We start from the raw sequence: 20935 nt of genomic DNA on the forward strand, positions 1-20935 counted from the left end.
TACACATTAACCCAGTGTTTTTTTTTTTTTTTTTTTTAAAGTCTAAACCTAACCTTTCCCTAACCTTAACCAAGTCGTCTTGGTGGCTAAAGTAACAAAAATGGCTAAAATGCCGCCCAACATGATATACAATTTATGTTGATTAGAAACGGATTTATGATACATCAGAAACAAACGTAATCTGCTAACAAATACATTCATCCCTAAACATAATTAAAAAACGCAGTTTAGTTGTATGGGAATGTAATTTTCAGGAGAAAGGGTTGAATGAAGTGGAATGAAATACAAAAAATAAAACTAGAATAAAACTCAATACAGTAGAACACAATAGAAAATAACAACATAATAGAAAAAAACAGAATAAAATACTAAATAAGTGAGTGAGGAGTGAAAAGAAAAGTATAGGATAGGATAAAGGAGCATGTGGCTCGTAATGGACAATAATGACGTTCAATAAGGCTGATGTACATTCATTAGATAAAGAGACACTGGTAGCAGCAGCGGCCACTTAATTGTACTCCACAGATACCTTGATGACTCGTGGATCCATTAAGAAAAAGATACCAGGAAAAATAAAAGCTGCATCGGTTTCTAGAGAAACCTTTAGTGACGAGTTCAGAGAGGTCACTCAGGAGAGAGAAGACTAAAAGGAGACCAGGACTTCAACTGTCCATCTATTAGAGATAACCGTATTGATAGAACGACATTTTACCCTCTCCTCCTCCGTCCTACTCATATATCTAACCATAATTACAACCATATGCAACAATTACAGTCTCCTGGACGCACGCAAGCACGACCCATGTCCCATCATCTCCCCATAGTATTACCATTCTCTCACTGATATGAGACCTGAGTGTGTGTGTATGTGTGTGTGTGTCTGTCTTTCATGTATTTATTGCTCTGTTTGATAAGGTTAGGGCCAAGAAATGGCTGTGAATAGGCACTTTGTGTGTGTGCATATGTATGTGCATGTGTGTGTCTGTTTGACTGTGTGATGGGATTACGCCAATGAATCTTCAGAATGAAAGCTGTGTATTTCTACTTCTGTGTGAGTCTGTGTGTGTGTGTGTCTGTGTAAGTGTGTGTGTATATATCTGTGCTTGTGCTGTGAATGAGTTACTCCCCTGTAATAGCGGCCATGGGTTTTCTATTGGGTTAGAGAGCCGCTCTATGGGCCTCAGAAGGAGGAGATTCAGGTCTAATGGTAACTGATCCAGTTAGAGACAATGATAATAACAACAATATGGCTCTTTTAACGTGGAGCGACAGACTGCAGGGAGGGGAGGACACGGGCTGGAGGGACGAGGAACAAGTGGACAGAGTTGGAGGACGGACCAATGCTCAATTCTGCACAGAGAGAGATTTCCTCAGGTGTTATCAAACAATGTGAAAGCTGGACAAAGATGATACAACAGGGCATAAAGTTGGTTGATACCAAAGATCTGGTTAGTCAATACACTGTCCTTACATCAACCTCTTCAACTCTGCAGATCCCATTGCTGGATTCATCATTACAAATGCTCTGTGCTTTGTTCAAACCTACAGAACTTTATTTTAATTTCTAGCGAAGATCCAAAGATTTCCAAAGACCCTCAATTTGTCCTGCTGGCTTACAGGGAAATGTCTATAAAATGATGAACAAGACGTTTTTATATTTTCTATCTGATGTGATGCTGCAGCCATGGAACAACGACATCTTGGCTTTGAATATTTTGTGTGTGATGTAGCTTCAATGAAGGACTGCAACAAACAGATACAGAATGTACATGTGACAGTGATCTACAATATGGAGCAACATGTTTTAACTTTTAAGCTGTTCAAGCGGAAACTGAAGGGCAGAATTTGAATTCAAGGGACATCAAATTGAAAATAATGTACATTTTGATGTGTTCCCAACTTAACAACAAAGAAACTCTGCAGGATGCATTGAAAATTGGTAGTAATTAGTGTCTCGAAAATGCACAAAATATCACCTGTTAGTGACTTCCAGGTCAAAAGTGTTAGTATTAATCAAACCCCAGCTTCAAGTCACATCATTAAAAACAGACTTTCATTAAACTCTGATTTGAGAGAGAGGGAAGGAAATGAAGGGGGGGGAAGTGAGAGAGGGGATGAGGCCCCGAGAGAAAGGCTGATAGAGATTAGAAGCGAAAAGAGTGTGAGAAACTGAGGGAGGAAGAGAAAGTAAGGTGACTTGTAAAGAGAAGAGGGAGATAGCTGCGGTGAGGAGGAGGAGGAGGAGGAGGAGGAAGGGTGAGAATCCTGCAGTGAGCCACAGGGAGAGAAAGAGAGAAGAGGGCAGCAGGCAAGACAGGGAGGAAGATATTTTGGAAACAGCATTATGTGTGTATGTGTGTGTGTGTGTGTTTCTGTCTCCCGGAGCGAGCTGAGAGAAGAACAACAGTCACACACAGCGTCGAGCCAGTGACTCTCACACTGAGTGTGTGTGTGTGTGATCTCACTGTTTGCCTTTTTCCTGCTTCCTGCTCCCCTGCATCTCACCTCCTCCCTTGTTGACTGAACTGGCTGAGTGTCAGCCTGTGTGTGTGTGTGTGTGTGTGTGTGTGTGTGTGTGCGTGTGAGAGTGTGGATCTCACACAATTATCAACAACAAGAAGCGTACCATCCACATACTCCAGCAAACAACATCTGGTGATGTTTTTATGATGTTTTAATGTCATGTGGATGTGGCAGCACTTCTGTTCTCCAGAGCAAAACAACTTGAAAACTATGAAAACACAGCGTCTACAGGTTGCAGAAAGACAAATGTAAGACTTTGAAGACCTTTTTTAAAAGTTGCTTTTAACTTAACTGAAGACCAATTATGAATAACAAAATAAAGAAGGAAAACGGCAAAATGTACAAACCAGTTCTGACGTTCTGAAGCCATAAACGGGTGAGTATGAAAAAATTCATTGTTACAGTCAACTAATTAATATAGTTAAGACACTTGAAGGCATAATAAGACATTTTTAGGTCTAATTTGGATCGTTTTTATTTTATTTTATTATTTCTCACAATTAGAAGCTCTGATCAGACGTTTATGTAGGTTTTGATACTCGACACAAGCTTCATGCTAATTGTTATTTGCCTTAATAAGTCGTGTGTGGATGAACCTGAATTGTGTCTATCATGAATCACATTAATGTTCTTGGTTGTTTGCATGAAGACGACTCATAACCCGCTTAAAAACTTCCAAAAATGCAAATTTGCCTTAAAGTATGGCTACACTGGATTTCTGATGAGGTGAATGGGTTTTAGAGACGACTAAGTTCATGCAGCAAAGTGAGCCAACTTGTGTGGGTTTGTGTGGGGGCGCGAACACCAATGCAAACCCACACAAACCCACACACACACACACACACACACACACAGTACAGCCAGACATGGGCCCACCGCTGGGCTCAATGATGAGAACATCAGTTTTCTTTTCTTCACTCCTTCTCTGCCGGCTCCTTTTCTTCCCCTCTCTGTCTCCACATGGGGTTTGTGCCCATGGCCTCGGTAATGTCACCTTGTCACCACAAACACAAATCCCTACTGGGAGGAGGCAACAATTGGTGATAGACAGTGATGTGCTACATTTATATGCACACTAATACCACCTTAATATTTAGGATGCACAAGTTACTTAGCAGCTGCATGTTTGTGCCATATCCAGTTTTGAGAAACAGGGATAAAGAACCTGAGAAGAGTTGGGACACAAACTCATGTAAACATGATCCTGTTGTTGCTGTTATTTTCACAGCTTACAGAAGCTTGATTTAGCATCATATGCTGGATTTGGCATCATATGCTCAATTCTGGGGCAAACATGAAGCTGACATTAGTTTTTCTATAAAAAAAAAAAAAAAGACTTTGAAGTGGTAATCCTGTTTTAGCGCTAAACTTTTTTTCATCTCATGTGAAAACCTTCATGAACTGGCTATAGCATGTGGGTATTAAAATAGTGACTTTGTTGAGGGGCGAGAGTAATTTTAGAAGATGTTAATGTGTACTGGATCTTCCTATACATTTACTGGTGAGCGAATCACTGTAATAAATGAGGATTAATGTGTTCATTGGTTACAGTTTTACAGTTTTCACTTTGACGGAGCTCGGCTAATGACTCCCATAGTCATAGTCATCCCACTTCAAGTCTTAATGCTGAGCTAACCCAAACCCGAACCAAACCTCTGGACGTACAGAGGTGAAAATAGCACTTGACGTCTTGCCTCAGTCTGGGTAAGTGTGAAAAAGGGTATTCTGGCCAAAACATTAGGGTTAGGGTTAGTATTCCTTTAACACCACCATGGAGAGAGAAAGAATAAGGAGAAAATACATCAATTTTCTTCTCTTCCGCTGTCTAGCCTTTGGTTAAATGTGTCATATATTCTATTCAGGATATGGACATAAATTCCCAATAAAAGTCAAGTCAAAGTCAAATCAAGACAGAGAGGTTGGGGAAAAAGTAAAGAAGTAGGAAGAAACAGAGAGAGGTCAGAGAAAATAGACTTGCACTGCATCCACACATCTCTTCATCTAATCCCTCCATCCAAATGGCAGGCGTCACTCTAAAATCTACAGTAATTGAATTTCAGATGGCTCCTTCTTATCAAGTCATTAGCAGAAAAATATCTCTCTGTGAGAGAAAAGGAGAGACAGAGAGAGGTTCATGGGGGAGAGAGGGAAAAAAAGAAAAAAGCAGAGAACGGCAGAGAGAACAGAGACGGGAGGAGAGAGGAGACTAACAAAAGAGTTTTTTTTTTCTTTTTTTAACAAAAAGGCTCTTTTGTGTCGAGTCAGAAACTCATTTTCTCGGCATGGCTGAAGAGCGGTGAGAGTGAAGTGTTCATGCCCTCTCCATCTCTCTCCCTCTTTTTCACCCCTTTTCTCTCTCTCTCCCGCCGAGCGGCTCATTGTGGCAACGTTCGACTCCTGCGATCACTTGAGACCGAGGGAGATTGGAGGAGAAGAGGAAGCGAGGGGAGGAAAAAGAGAGCTTGTTAGCGCATTAGGAGCTGGGCCCACTGCTGGGGTGTGTGTGTGTGTGTGTGTGTGTGTGTGTGTATAGGGCAATGTTTATTTGTGAGGGATGTGTGTGTACAAGTGTGTGTCTACTGGGGTTTAAACCTGAAGCTGTATGGGTTCTGCTGCCCTCTAAAGGCTGGTCTCAGTACAGTTCAAAGCCCTGCCCACACCTGTGGGGCCAAACGGACGCGGGTCACACGTCTGCCTCAAAATACTGAGCCTGTCACTTTTTCAACAATAACTTTCAACCACAAGAGCTACTGCTTTTCATGTTAATGCCTGTCCTTACATTTGCCCCTCAGATGACTGCGCTACAAAGAGAATATTTGAAGATATTTATGTGCATGTGTCTCAAGACACGTCAATCGCCAGACGAAAAACAGACCATCTTAGTGAAATCTATTATACAGTTAAGTCAAGAAGTATTTGGACAGTGACAGTTACTTTTGAGCCTCTGAAAATGGGGTGAAAATGTAGAAAACTGGCTGTAATTCCTAAAAGCTTAATGCCATATTTTTGCTCAAACCCTTAAATTAAATTAAAGCTGAAAGTCTGCACTTCAGTCACGTCTTGATTACTCTATTTCAAATCCAGTGTGGTGGTGTGCAAAATTATGAGTATTGTGTCACTGTCCAAATACTTATGGACCTGACTGTATATGCAAGTTAGCTAGCTACATAGCTTGATGTAGCAACCACATCAGCCATCTCAGCTTCACCCTCCTCTGCCTATTTCTGGGCTTTAACACACTAAACCTTTTCTTTTTCCTACTCCATCCTTTCCCATGTGTTCAGCTATGGCCAACAAAGCTTTATTATGTCATTAATTTCAGAAATGACCTATTTGTAAAACTCCCTGCTATTGCTTGACTCCCTAATGTTCCCTGTCTAGAAAATATGTCTCAAATCTCCATGATATTCCAGAAAAGCCATGGCTACTGGGAACCGTGTCTGTACATGCTGGATATTTGAGTCGTGACAGTAGTAAGAGCTTTGCTGCCTCATCTACTGCCGAAGCAGCTGCCGAGAGTACAGACTGATGGCAAGTGTCGGCTTTGAGTTAGAGCCCTCTCGCTGCTCCGTGAGGCACTGATAATGTCTAGCTAATTTAATACATAGTATTTCCCACCCTGAGGTCACTACTTCCACACATCATCTGTGTGTTCATGGCACTGTCAGACACTTGTCAAATGACCTTAAACTGGCATTACTGAGTGTAGCCTGCATTGACGTATCTAACTTATCTAATAACATAAAGCGCTTCGGCTGATGCAATAAACCTCAACGTTTTCACATAACTAAATGTATGTTGTGCTTTTCCCTGCTGCCAATCAATGTAATGTGATATTAATTCAACCTTTGCCAGGAAAAAGCCCTCCAGCACAAGGGAAGGGATGTGGTTTTACATTTCCAGCATCAGCAACATCCGTTGGAAATCAACAGGAAAACAAGCAGTGATAGCCACCTTGGCTGAGTGCCACCAACAGAAAGTCTTCATCAAAAGAAAATCCAAAGAAAGAGACGCCACAGTGCTGGATACAGTGAGTACGTTTACATGCACACCTTATTCCTGTTTTAACCGGAATATTCGCAATATTCCGGTTGTGCACGTGTCATGTAAACACGCACCGAACCCGATTAAGGTCATATTCCGGTTGGAGAGAATTCCGAATAAGACCCCTGGCATGTGTCTGTTCCAACCGGAATATTGGGGCATGTAAACACCTTAGTCGGAAAATGCCCCGAACCGGAATATTCAGTCACATCTGCGCATGCTCGACTCACAATGAATCCTGGGGCGTCCTCGTTGCTATGGTTACTGCAAGCAGGGAGAATGACCTGGAGAACAGCAGCAAGAGCCAGGAGACTGCAGTCTGCCTTCAGCTAATGAAAGACTTAAATATCATGGAGGATATCAATGGGAGAAATAGCGACAGCTTCTTCTTCTTCTTCTTCTGTGTATTCGGCAGACCAGATGCGTATACGTGGGCTGCTGCCCCCCGCGGCTGAGTGTCGCATTTCGTAAGAGAGTGGAATACGCCGAAACACGGGAACATGCCAAGGAACATGTAAACGGAATATTCCAGTTGCCGCAGCGCAGTTACCCGAACCGGAATATGGTGTGCATGTAAACGCAGTCAATGTTTTTGATGGAGAGAGGGAAAAAGACGGAGAAAAAGTAAAAGAAAAAGGGAAAGCGGATCTCGAGAATTCTTGGCACTGGGGAACTTTGTAAATTGCTGGCTCCAAATGCAGTGAGAGGAAGCCGTTTGGACCTCAGTTCCTAGAAATCCTGCGATTGGACATCAGTGAACTACACACAGGATGTTTACCTTTACCTTCTTTAAGCTGAAAGATCCCAGAGAGACAAGAGAGCCAAAGCTCCATACCCAACATCACAGTTTCATGTGGGCAAATTTATGGGACATCAATAAGAAGAGTTGGGATGCTCTCCCACGTTGTTGCCAGTCAGCTGGACAGTCAAACTTTGACACAAGAGGCTAAACATCAAAGTGACCATTTCTTTGGAAAAGTGAAAATCCTGTGGCAACAAACATAAACCCCGTTCCTAAAAGTTATACATTTCTGCTACATGCACGCAGTTATGTACACGATCCCCCTCCTCTTTAGAAGCAAATTCACAGTCTATCTCACTCGCCATCACACACACAGACACACACACACACACACACACAGACACACACACACACTATCTGTCCTCTGCACCCCAGGCATTGGAACAGACAACAGAGAGAGGGACATCAGAGGGATAATACAATTGGAAAAGCTTTACAGCGTGTAATGATAAACCTGTGTGTGTGTGTGTGTGTGTGTGTGTGTGTGTGTCCATGCCCAAAGGAACAAGCTAATGGGTTTATATCTTTCTGTGATAGCAATGATATGGAGGCTCTGTGATTTCATTACGAGTTTGTGTGTGTGTGTGTATCCACGTACGCTAAAGATGGGGACAGAGATAGGTTGGTCTAATGCACTGCTTATTGCCAGGGGTGAATGTTCACGCAAACTGCACAAATGTACGTGTATATACTCACACACACACACACACACACACACACACACACACACACCCCTGCACCATCATATCTACCTCTATTCATCTGCTCTTTAACCCATTGCAGGAACAGAGAACAAGAAAAAGAGACATGATACATTTATTGGCCGGTTCTTACCTCCCTCCCCCGTCCATTTCACACACACACACACACACACACACACACACACACACACACACACACACACACAACACACTAAACATCCCCTCTGTCACTTCTGGGGAGCCCTGAAGCTGCCAGTGCTGTTACAAGCTTTATTTAATGGACGGACACACACACACACACACACACACACAGCGCACGGGTGTTAGTCCACATCACCAAGGGCATAACAATAATTCTCTGATTAGAGAGCTGGATGTCATTTTTATCTGCAGGCTCTAACAACAGTCGGACAATAAATATCCATCCTCCACACACACACACACACACACACACACACACACACACACACACACGCACACACAGATCTGAACAATTATCATCGATGATATGGGGGAAATGTGACACAAACTGCCCACGAGCATAACAGATATTTGGTGCAGATTTTAAATTCAAAGTAAAGGACGTGGGCGCCTCACAGGAGGAGGGTCGTGGGGTCGATTCCCGGCCGGCCAGCCAGGGTTCTCTCTGAAGTTTGCATGTTCTCTCCCACTGGGTTTCCGCTGGGAGCTCCAGTTTCCTCCCGCAGTCCAAGAAGGTCTGATTACATATTTTTTCTAGAGATGATCAATACTACACTTGATGTGTATGAGCAGCCCTCAATCTGGATCAATTATGATATGCCACTTAGAGCATATGACACACAAGTCTGCATCAGTGTTTTATTATCATTTTCCTGGGTTTTAGTGGAGAGGTTTAGCCTCTCTTGACAGTTTAAAACATGTTTCAGAGGCTTTTCCACCCTGACAAGAAAAAACTCCTGTGGAAATCACTTAACACTTTAATATTTTGCATGAAAATTCTCACACGGAGTCACTTTGAATATCAGCAAAAACAGCGATCAACAGTTTAAACTTCATACTGATGCTGCGCCCGTCTTCCTAAAACCCACGTCTCAGTCCAAAACTTTCAACAGCTTCCACTCTTAAAGACCAAATGAAACGCCGCGATCAGAGCTCATGATCCACACACACACACACACACACACACATACAGAGAGAGAGAGAGAGAGAGAGTTGGCTATGCTCAAAGCTGTGGTCCTTCAGTCATTCATGACATCCCATCATGAATCCTAAACACCTGGTCACATACAAATACAATACATTCGCAAGCACCGGCACAAAGTGCATGCACACACACACGCACGCACAGACAGACACACAGATTAGCTTGTTTACCAGTCAGAGGGGGGTCCGCTCCAACAAGGTGTGATCAAGCCACTGATGGCCACAACTCATGTGTCTGCACAGCTCTGGGCGACAGGGCACCCCACACACACACACACACACACACACACAAATATATATTCATTACATGAGTCTTCTTTTCTAAAATTAGAGAAAAAAACAACAGAACATATGAAAAGTATCACACTTTCCTCATGTTCTTCTCCTCTCATTGCTAATTTGACATATTTTTGGCTTGTCTGCTTCCCTCAGTGAGCTTAAGATGATCTGGCAGGATTTAAGTCATCGCCTTTGAGATCTTTGTTCAGCCACGTTGTATATCACTGCTCATGCTAATGACATCGCTGAAATAAAGTGAAAGTAAATAACACATCACTTCCTGTGTGTGTACTAAACATGAAGTGTTTAGAGCAGCAAGAGTAAAATCTTTCATAAACTGGCCTACAGGCTGAATCAGCAGCTGTTTCCACCGGCACATTTCGGTGCATTTTGAGGCATCGCATTAGAAAAGGTTAATGGTATGTTAATGTCTACCATGAATAATCACGAGCTTAATTATTTCCACACAACTCTCAAAGAGTCACAATAATTGTTCTGGTGAGCAATACCACTGAATGGAAATACCAACATTATTTGACTGTACGTGCCATGCAGCAGCGAGGGAGGGAGTTACTTCTGGCTGTAAATAAAAAATAAAACCGTATTTTTCGGGATAATTCAGATAACGTTATAGATTAATTAGCATTTTCTTTTATCAAATTTTCAAAATGCCCTTAAAATGTGCTAAACATTTTGGAAGGAAACCCAGGTACTGTTGTGTCATATGGATCAATGATTCATGTTACAAATTATTAAACTAAACATGACTGGCCAGACATGCACAACAGTAGTAGACCATAATTGGCAAGATCGTTTTAGTCCCATGGTAATGCCATGTGACAAAGATGATTTTAAAGTCACAAAGTGTAGAAAAAGAAAACAATAAAAATGTACTGATTACAACATCCTGAGTGTGTGCACAACAGAATTTGCTAATGGCTGAAGTAATTATTGAAAAATATGTATAGCCCAAAATCTACCAAAAATATGAAATATATTCCATCAGTTAAAAAAAGAGTTTTTTTTTTTTTTTTTTTGTAATTCAAAGTGAAAGAATTAAAGACATAGCAAATATTACTAACACTGGATGCCCTGTCTTTAGAGAGTTAAATGTGGTTCCCATTTTCATTTTGAATCAACTCAATGGGAAATAAATGCACACCTTGGTCCTTTGATGCAAAACTTGTTTTGTTTTTAAGTGCTTTATAAGGGAAACAAACTTGAAACATTTGTTTTGACCAAAACAGCTCCCACTCAGTCTCTTTAACTGAACACCGACGTCTCTAACATCGTCTTAGCGCTGACATGGGCTTGTGAAGCAGAGCTGCTGGGAAAAGCAGTCACAGAAACGGAGCTATTCTTTATATCAGACTGTTAAACTCATCTCTCACACACACACACCCTCACTCACACGCACACACACACGCACGCACACGCACACACACACCACCCCAGGGAAAACTGGAAGAGAGCGATTAGCTGTGACCCCACCTCCTCATCTCTTTTCCTTTCATTCTCTCGATCGGCAGCGACAGGAAACAATTAGCCACTGCCACCTCCCCCTCTGCACACACACACACACACACACACACACACACACACACACACACACACACACACACACACACACACACACACACACACACACACTTTATAATATAGATAAGGAAATGTCATTGACTTACACTCATTTCCTAACCCTAAATGTCACGAACAGGTGCTTTACTTTATTCCTTAACCTAATCCTAATTCTCCCTTAAATTCCAGTAAATGTGTGGTTTAATCTGAGAGGGGGACGGTGTCTGATCTTCTTCAACAATATCCAAAAGCAGAGCTACGTGCACAAATGTAAAAAAAAAAAGCTATGAACATATAGCAACATCCATGTTTACGCTGATCCGCCTTTTGGAGTATGTTTGTTACTTTGAAAAATAAACTTGATGTCTCATTATTTTATTCATTTACTACGTGAGAGTAAGCCAGTGCAAATTAATCCCTGAAATGTATTCAATATGTTTAAATGTCAACAATTCCGCTGAATGCAAGGCGGAGACGGGAGCAAGATTTGAATAATTTCACAGTTAGTGTTTCATCCTAGGCTGATGGCTGCGGTGAAGTTAGGGGGTTAAGGATGAACTGACCCCATTTCAAGGCCAGTTCTCACAAAATGGCCTCAATTTGTGAGGTTCTGCCCTCACCTTTCTACTGTGGAGAGAAACACACATTCCCTGTCACACACAGCAGATTGTAGCCTTACTGGGACAATAGGCTCTATTGTGGGAGCTGGCAAAGAGAGGCCAGGCTGGCCGCTAGGCGTTTGGCTGCTCCTGGTGTGTGTGTGTATGTGAGAGTGTAGTGGGGGTGGGGGGGTATCAGGGACAATAGCGCTACATGCCCAGAGTTGCCATCATTTCACTGGGAACAGAGTGTGACAGAGAGGAAAAGGCACACACACACACACACACACACACACACACACACACGGACACACAGCATCGCTATCACGTTGAGCCATATGCTGACCCCGGCCTCACTGCAGCTATCTCTGCCAATCAACTACTAGAGGGGATGTCCCCACACAAACACACACTGATACACGCATGCATGCACTGATACACACACACACACACACACACACACACACACACACACACACACACTCTCAGACAGACTCAAATATAAAAGTTCACACCCCCTAGAGAGTAAGGGATACACATGTATTCATGCAACATTAACACACAATGAAACACACATGCAGGTCTAAACACAAATAGATAAATGACAGCCATTTAAAATACACATGCATGCACACACACACACACACACACACACACACACGGGCACACTCTTGTTGGCAGAGTGCATGTGGCAGCTTAGCATCCCTCCAACATTGTTTCCCAGAATCATAATCACCCAGGAGCAGATGGAGGGTGGCCACAGCTTGCTCCCTCTTTCACACACACATTCATACAAAACACACACACACACACACACACACACACACACACAAACCCGTACGTCCTAACACACAGCAGACACCTATCACATTCAACTCATGCTCATATCATTGCTCTCTTTTTACACTCAAAAGTGATGCACATCAACACACACACACACACACACACACACACACACACACACACACACACACACACACACACACACACACACAGTAATATCAGATGGTGGAGCAGCTGTGTGGAAGATGTCGCTATGGGAGCTGTGGCCAAAGAGGTCAGTTTGTCCACAGTGGCTCTGCTGGTCACAAAACTGAGTTTAAACAAAACAAAAAGGAAGATGCTTCCACAAACTCTGACTGAACACTGTTCCAGAGATGCTGCCAGAGGGTTAGGGTTAGTTGGGGACCAACTCAAAAGGCTTTGTTGAAGGTCCCATAGGTGGATATTTATTTACAGGTGCTACCAGGAAACTAAAAAAAAAAAAACTGATATAGGAAACTAAAGATAAATCAACTCATAAGAGCACAAAATCAAAATAATGGCACAGGCCCTGGCATCTGCTGTGCCTGACTTTCCCCCTTGGCTTCCCCAAGACACTGAATTTATGACTCTTGTTATGCTGCATTAGGCCCTCACCTAACAGGGGTGGGCACCTTAACTATCTCAGATGCAGAACTTAACAAACACACATAATCACACAGTGACTTACAGTGACTCAAATTTCCCCTCCGTACCTGAATGCATCATGACATGCACTATTCACAAAATCAAATACATATTAATACCATCAGCAGCTCTCCTCTCGGACATGGTAGCTCCTCTGGTAGCATCGCTGACGTCACCGAATGCTAAACAAGCTGGGAATTGAACTCCCACACAGTGATTTCCCTGCGACTGGTTAGACACTTACACAAAGGAAATTTTCTTAACTCAATAACTTAATAAACCTGTGTCATGAAAATAGCAATAAAAGCAATTGAAATAACGTCTCTGTCATTACCCGGCTAACATAAGATTATGGACGATGACAATCTCAACTAAATATAACGCTGAACACAAACTGACCCGGGACAGTAATGTGTATTGGCGCTATCAAGTGGAATTCATGGTTAACATAACAGGTAATGAAACTAAACAAACAAAGGGGTGGTTATGAAATGGGTAGGAAAGGAGCAGCTACATTAAGTGACAAATGGTGTAGTTGAGTCACTTTGTCACACGAACAAAGCGTGTCAAACTTACATGGCAACACGCGGTTAGTACTTCATTTGAGAGCCAGAAACAAAAAGGACAGCATTAAGGACAAGTGTTCCCTTAAAGCTGATTATCTGGTGACTGGCATCTAATAATTTATCATTCTGACCATGCAAGGCCTTGTCAGCCGTAGGTCATTGCTCCACTTTGTCCCCAAAAATAATAGCTGATATAAACAGGTATCAAATGATGTTATGCTGCATTCAAAGTCAGATGTTCCAGTGGTCCAGCTAATGTTATATCCATGACATCAGCTATGTGATTTATCTAGTTACCCAGGAGGTTAACTGATTGCACATTCAGATTTAAATTAATGTGTGTGTTCAATTACCACATAATATTCGACAGATTTAAGGTCAGACAACTGAAAATCAATTTCAAATGCATTCTGAGGATTATTAAGATAGGAAAAGTAACACTGTGCAGCATTCGCATGTAGAAAGTTGGATTTTGAAGGACGTTGCTGTACCTTTAGGTTTGGTGGAACTAATACATAAGTTAATTACCTGCTTAATGCTTTCATCTGGTCCAATCTGAGAACTTGAAGGGATTGAGTGAAATCCACTGACTATGGCAGCGAGGGGGAATCTATCTTACTCTCACTGTCCAAAGATCTACTGCGTGGTGGTCACTGTATTGTGTGTGTACATGAAATGAGAGCGCATGTGTGTTTGTGTGTGTAACGGTGCTGGTTTTGTGTGTTTGAGTGTGTATGTGCGTACTGGGGGGTGGGGGGTGGGGGGTATGGAGACAGACAATATGTGTGTCTGTGTGTGTGTTGGGAAGCATTGGATTGCTTTTCTTGCTGCAGTGGGCTGATATGTGAGATAGAGCTGTGCTTACACACAGCTGCCCCTGCAGCCTGGCACTGTGCGTGTGTGTGTGTGTGTTTAAAGGGGTTCTAGTCATGGTGAATGAAAGATCAGAGAGAGAGAAGGCAGATGGACAACCCTGAGGGCCAAGAGAGAGAGCAAGAGAGAGAGAAATAGAAAAAGAAACAAGAGAGAAATGCCAGTTAACCACTGACACACTTAGCCCTGCCAACCTTCTCCATCTCTCCCCATTTCCCTCGGTGTCAGCTCCTCCATATTCAATCAATTTTGACATGTCAATGCAGCATCAAGCTGTCTTACTTACCGTTCTTAATGTTTTTAATCCTTAATTTACTACGGTGACTTTGCTAAAGACAAATGTCTGTGGTTTAAGTCTCACTGGCCTCACTTGAATGTTTAGGGGTTGATGCCCAGAGCCAGCGATGCCCAAATATTGCCAAAATCCCCCCAAGCAAGGGCATCTCCCCCTCTTGTGTGTGCACTAATATTGTTCCAAGAACACTTGGAACAATATTAGCTAGTTTTTGGGTGTAATTTACCACAGCGCCCTGTATTTTATTGCAAAAGATATTGTCTTTGTGGATTTAGACAAAAAAATGCCAGGTTTTTGAAAAGAAGGAAAGTGCACTTCATTATATTTATCTATGAGCCTTCTGTGCCGCACATCACTACTTAGCAATGTTTTTGGTTCTCTGGATTCTCCTGAGACAGAGATCTTGATCCCGAGTCGAGCTGATTCAGGACGTGATTGTTCGTTCACATCTATTACTGCATTGAGCTTGCATTGTCCTACACATTCTAGACTCCACTATGATGTCATTCAATTGTTCTGAACATCCAAGTATGCCATTATGAGGTCAAACAATATTGACCTACACTGTTGAATGTGGGACCAAATAATATGAGAAATCCAATATGTCACAAAAATGCCATTACTAAATCCAAAAAAAAAAAAAAAAAAAAAAAAAATCATCTGTGTTCGGGCAAGGCATTGTGAGGTCACAATGTGTCTCAGCTATTCAACACATTAACCCTTCAATGCTCTGACAGCCCGCCAACAGGCCCAGCCGACACACTGTCTTTCAGAGTCTGGTGCAGGTTTTATAGCTTGAGTGAAGGAGAGTATCATGTGAAGCTAGACAACCTCAGGAAGACGTTGCATGGATTTTGCATTACTGGAAAGCTGAGACTCTTCTGGATTCAATGCAACTTCCAGACACAAGTACTCCCAGTTCCAATCACCTAAAAATGCATTTCATTCAGAAATCTCCAAATGTCCAAAGTTTTTGATACTAAATCAAAGCATGATTTTTTCTGTGATGTTCCTCAAGGTCTTGGTGTTTCAATGTGGCATTTTGAAGGGATTTTAGACCATGTTTGTGATTCCGCAAGTGGTTAAAAATGGTTTAACATGGGTGCCCTGTAAGCTCACCTGGTAGAGCACATACCACTTCTCAAGGCCGGGTCCTTACTACAGCTTACCGTTTGCTGCATGTCACCCCCTTTCTCCCCCTGCCTTTCCTGTCTCTCTGTACTGTAACTATCAAATAAAGCAGAAATGCCAGAAAATACTTGAAAAAAGGGATAAATTTTGCACCTAATCTGTGTAACAGATGGTATCAACCATCACCATTTATTACAGATTTATGACTGGAATAAGTTGTCACATCGTGCTGACCTGCAACTCAAACTTCATGAAACAGATGATGAGAACGAGTAGATAAATGCTGACTGACAAAGAAAAGTTAGAAAAGTCAAAAAGAAAACCAGACAGAAAGAGAGGTGGACTAAGACAGAGGAAGCGGAGATCGAGAGAGAAAAAGAAACAACACAGGGCCAGAAATGGAGAGAGATGAAGTGATGATGAGGAGCCACAGAAGAGAGAAGATAGATGAATATATTATAACACGACATATGGAGGGATATCGAGGCAGAGGTGTGGAGGTGGAGAGAATGAGGGGGGAGAGGAGGAGCGAGATGAAACGGGGGAAAGACAGAGAAGAGGTAGAGAGACTGAAGACGAGAGGAGAGAGGTGTGTGTAGCAGAGAGTCAATAATGACTGATTACTGTAATTCAGCCTGTCAGAGACATCGACCTGCTGCTAACACCAATCAATACACACCAGGACACAAGGCATACACACACACTTCTGCACGAGCATGCGCGTACACCAGATGACACTAACACACGCACGCGCACACACAGATGTACACACAGACCCACACAAAAAATGCAACACAGTGACAGGAGTACAGATGTCCACAGACAGATAGAACACACACTAACTCATGGATATAGTGCTGCACTATCATGCACAAGCACACACACACACACACACACACACACACACACACACACACACACACACACACACACACACACACACACACACACACACACACACACACAAAAAGGTTGGGGGGGGGATTAGCTGCGTGGTGCAGCGTCACACTGAGCCAAACAATCTCTCCGTCTCTGTCTTGGTGGGTGGACAAGACAGAACAAAATGGCATCTTCACCCCACCAAACCCCCATGCTCCTCCCACCTTCTCGCCTTCATCCTCTCCTTATTATCTCTCTAAAAAGAGGAGAGGGGAGACAGAGGAAGAAGAGAGAGTGAGAAGAGAGAGAGCAAAAAAAAAAAAAATGTGTGTAGCAATGGGGGATGAGGGCAAAAAAGGAAGACAAATAAAGGGAGAAAGATATAAGAGAGATGAAGACAGGAGGTAGAAGGTGAGATGCGAGAAAGCAAAAACGAGAGAGGGAGATGAGGACAAAAGAGGGACGTAAGAAAGAGGAGGACTAAGATGAGAAACACCAGATGTTGACAGAGAAAAAGAAAAGACAGAGTTTAGAGAAATATGAGGGAAGGCAGAGATGAGACAAATCCAGGTAGATGATCCAGGTATCTCCCCCCCTCCAGCCATTGATTAAACCCCTAAGAAAATCATCCGTTGATCAAGGCCTTAAAACGGCTTAAATGTAACTCTAAACCTAACTTGTATCGTATTTCATCTATCCATCTAAAAAAAAAACTGTTTTTCAGCAAATCTCTTAGTTATGCTAAGATAGTTCATTCATTTTGAGTTGGACTTGCAGGTTTTTTTCTAAACTAAAACACGACTTGAGCTACTGATATGGAAAGCACCACAACGTCATGGTCCTTTAGGCTTCTGACATCATGAACCTGGCCCGTCTGAATTTGGAGTTTTGATTTTTGATGTGTTGTAGCATGAAAAACAACACAGGGTCAACATCGTTATATTTAAAGCCTTATTGTAATTGGAAAGTAAACTTACTTCGACATGAGGCGCAGAGACGGAGGGAGGAGAGGAAAAACGGAGAGAGAGAGAGAGAAGGAGAGAGAGAGAGAGAGAGAGTGAATCATTAGGGACTCAAATTGCTGCTTAGAGGATATTCCAATTGTCAGTCAGCAGCTCAGTTCGCCTTGACCGAGGACACTGTCACCTCACAACAGTGTGTGTGTGTGTGTGTGTGTGTGTGTGTGTGTGTTACAGCAACACAGCGTGTATCTGCACTTGTGGGGAGCTTGTGTGATTGCACGTGTCTCTGTTTATTTGAATGAGAGTGATCGAGTGGGTTTCTGTGTGTGTGTCTGTTTGCGCACACAACTGTGTGTGAGTCCAGAGAGCAAAGCCGCTCATTTAGAAACAGTGTTAGAGAGGAGAGTTGTCGATAAGTATTGACCGCCCGGCTTGTTCCAACCAAACTACCATCGCATCGGGTGAAGCAGGCAGACTGCATACACACCTGTCTGTCTGCTTCTCTCTCTTTCTCTCTCGCTATCTATCTCTCTCTCTCTCTCACACACACACACACAAACATTTTGTACACTACCTCAGAGCCATGTAAATACAGTCCTATCACCTTAGCAGTTATCTTCTGAAAGCAAAACACTAGTGGACATTGACTTTGTATTCTTAACACTTGAGCTGAGTGACAGCTAATGCACAGACTGACTCACGCACTCACATCCACACACACACACACACACACACACACACACACACACACACACACCCACCCACACAGACATATGGCTTCGACAGCAGGTATGAAGGAGCACAACGTCCTCTCTCAAAGCCCAGTGAGCCGAGCCTCCAAACAAACTCCAAACTCCTTCAATTTAAATGGAAATGTTTAAAGACGGAAACAAAGGCAATGGACTGGAAACGGAAATGGAAATACATTTCTTTGAGGAAACGTGGAGGCAGGTGTGTGTGTGTGTGTGTGTGTTTTTTTTTTTTTTTTTTTTAAATCAGCTGTACACTTGTGTACCAGGAATAAATCTGACCAGCTAACCTGCTCACATTGCAGAGGCCACTGCAGTGCTATGTTTGTTTTTGTTTTTATTTATTTATTATTATTACTCGTTTTTTTCCCCCCAAAGGTGTTCTTTTGTCAGTACAGACCAAGACTCAACTAAAGTACCTCTTCATTGAAATGAATGCTTTGGCCCTCACCAAACTCTCCTCTTGCATTGCATTGTGGTCCAGAGATTTGCTTTTCTTTCAAACAGCGACTCTTGACCCATCACATTCTGTTCAGCAGCCCGGCCAGAGAAACACACTTTTCTGAAACCACTAAAATGTCTGAAATGCTCCTTCAGGTGCCGTTGCTTTTGAATTGGAGCTTTACTATCTAACAATTTATGGCAAAAAAAGAAATAAAATAATTCACAACTAAGGCATGACGAATCCTAGTTAATGTTGACATGATGTGAAGAAAATTATTATGGCTCTGAATATGGCTCGATACAGTGAAACCATAATAAAAAGCTAAAAGAAGAGGCTCCTGTGACCTACCTGGCATCTTGGCTTCTGATCCAGATTTGGAAATTTTTGAACTTGAATACTGGAGATTTTTTTTTTTAAAAAAAGGATACAAGTTCTGGTATAGAGGGATGAGGGATTTGAGCGCGCGGCTGGCGTTGATGGCTGTGGCTCGGACCATAGTGGGCAAGATCTTCACGTCCACAATGGCGCCGTCAAACAACGGGCCGAAGAATGGCACCTAGAGGAGCACAGAAAATTAAAAACAGAAAGAAAGAGGCTTTAAGAGACAGAGAGAAAGATAAGCACATACAATCGTTATAAAAACGTTTGACCAGCCGTTAGATTTCACTCGTATCATAACTTTGATGAAGCACACTTTAGGAGAGATAAAATGATCATGATTCTGTCTTGAGTTATTTGCTTTGGTACAAAACATCTGATTCACTTTAATGCTTTTGGATTTGGCTTCATTTATTGCTTTTTGCTAAAAAGATCTGTAAACAAAGTATCACACAAAAGATTCACAATTCTAACCACTAACTATCTGCATATTTGAATAAAATAAAATAATCTCTTTAGACGGATTTAAGCCAGTGGGATTTGGTGAACTATGATATGACAGTGTTTCCAACCATAAACCATTTGATTTAAGTTAAAGTTTTCTGATTCTAGCTAATTCAATCCTTTGCTTGTGGAATCCAAAGAGAAAAATGTCATGTTGTCTAAAATGGACTTTAATGAATTTATCTGCAGACGAGATCTCCAAGCCATGCGCTGTATGACTGAATTTAGTGCTTTCAGGACCAAGTCCCAGTAAATATCCTATTTAACTTGCTTTTGTATTCTTTATAATTCAATATTTTGGCTGGTAGAATGAATGAAAGGGAATAAGGTTACATTATTAGTGCTGTGGTATCTATGTCATACAGAAAAAAATAGTATTTTATTGGATTAGGTCTTGTTTGAAATAGAGTTATGTTATCAGTGCTGTGGTATTAATGTCTGTGTGTTTTAGACTGATACATTAACCAGAGCAGCAAGACTCAGAGCAAGACTCCCCGGGCTTGTAGGGCAATCTGGACGCATATCTCCATAGTCCACAGAAAAATGTAACACTAAGAAGCTTCAGCTACAATCTACTGCGGGGCTTGGTAAAAACAAACAAACAAACAAAAATAACAACAACAACAACATCAAGACTGCAAAACATCACTGTTTTATTTTTCTGTAATTTATTCATTATTGGAGGTCTCCACTTCTGTAAATACCAAACACTACATCAACTTTTGTGCACCATGGGGAAATGGCTTTTATTTTGCATCCATTGAAAAAAACAAAACAAAACAAAACAAAACACTTAATTTCTTTTCTTTTCTTTTTTTAATTATCTTGTAATTTTTTTTATTTGGAAATATATAATTGTAATAATTATACATAGTGTTTCAATTACAATTTTGATAATTTTGCTAGTTTCTTGGAGGTTTTGTTTTAAATGCTTTTTTTGGGTGGTGGTGGCGGTGGTGGTAGGGGGGACATTTCATAGCAATTTTATTTTAC

The 20935-nt window shown here is 41.9% G+C and overlaps 1 protein-coding gene across 5 annotated transcripts in view; it reads right to left on the reverse strand.

The window, feature by feature from the left end:
* ralgapa1 (Ral GTPase activating protein catalytic subunit alpha 1) overlaps positions 1–20935 on the reverse strand; it is a 91240-nt gene that overhangs the window by 10342 nt on the left and 59963 nt on the right. For all 5 annotated transcript variants that reach the window (XM_030044409.1, XM_030044407.1, XM_030044405.1 and 2 more), the window contains one exon: positions 19489–19616. In XM_030044409.1, coding sequence (XP_029900269.1) covers positions 19489–19616 — 128 coding nt within the window. The remainder of the gene's footprint in view (positions 1–19488; positions 19617–20935) is intronic.

Source organism: Myripristis murdjan, chromosome 22 (genome assembly GCF_902150065.1).
Source record: "Myripristis murdjan chromosome 22, fMyrMur1.1, whole genome shotgun sequence".
In the NCBI taxonomy this organism is placed as follows: Eukaryota; Metazoa; Chordata; class Actinopteri; order Holocentriformes; family Holocentridae; genus Myripristis; species Myripristis murdjan.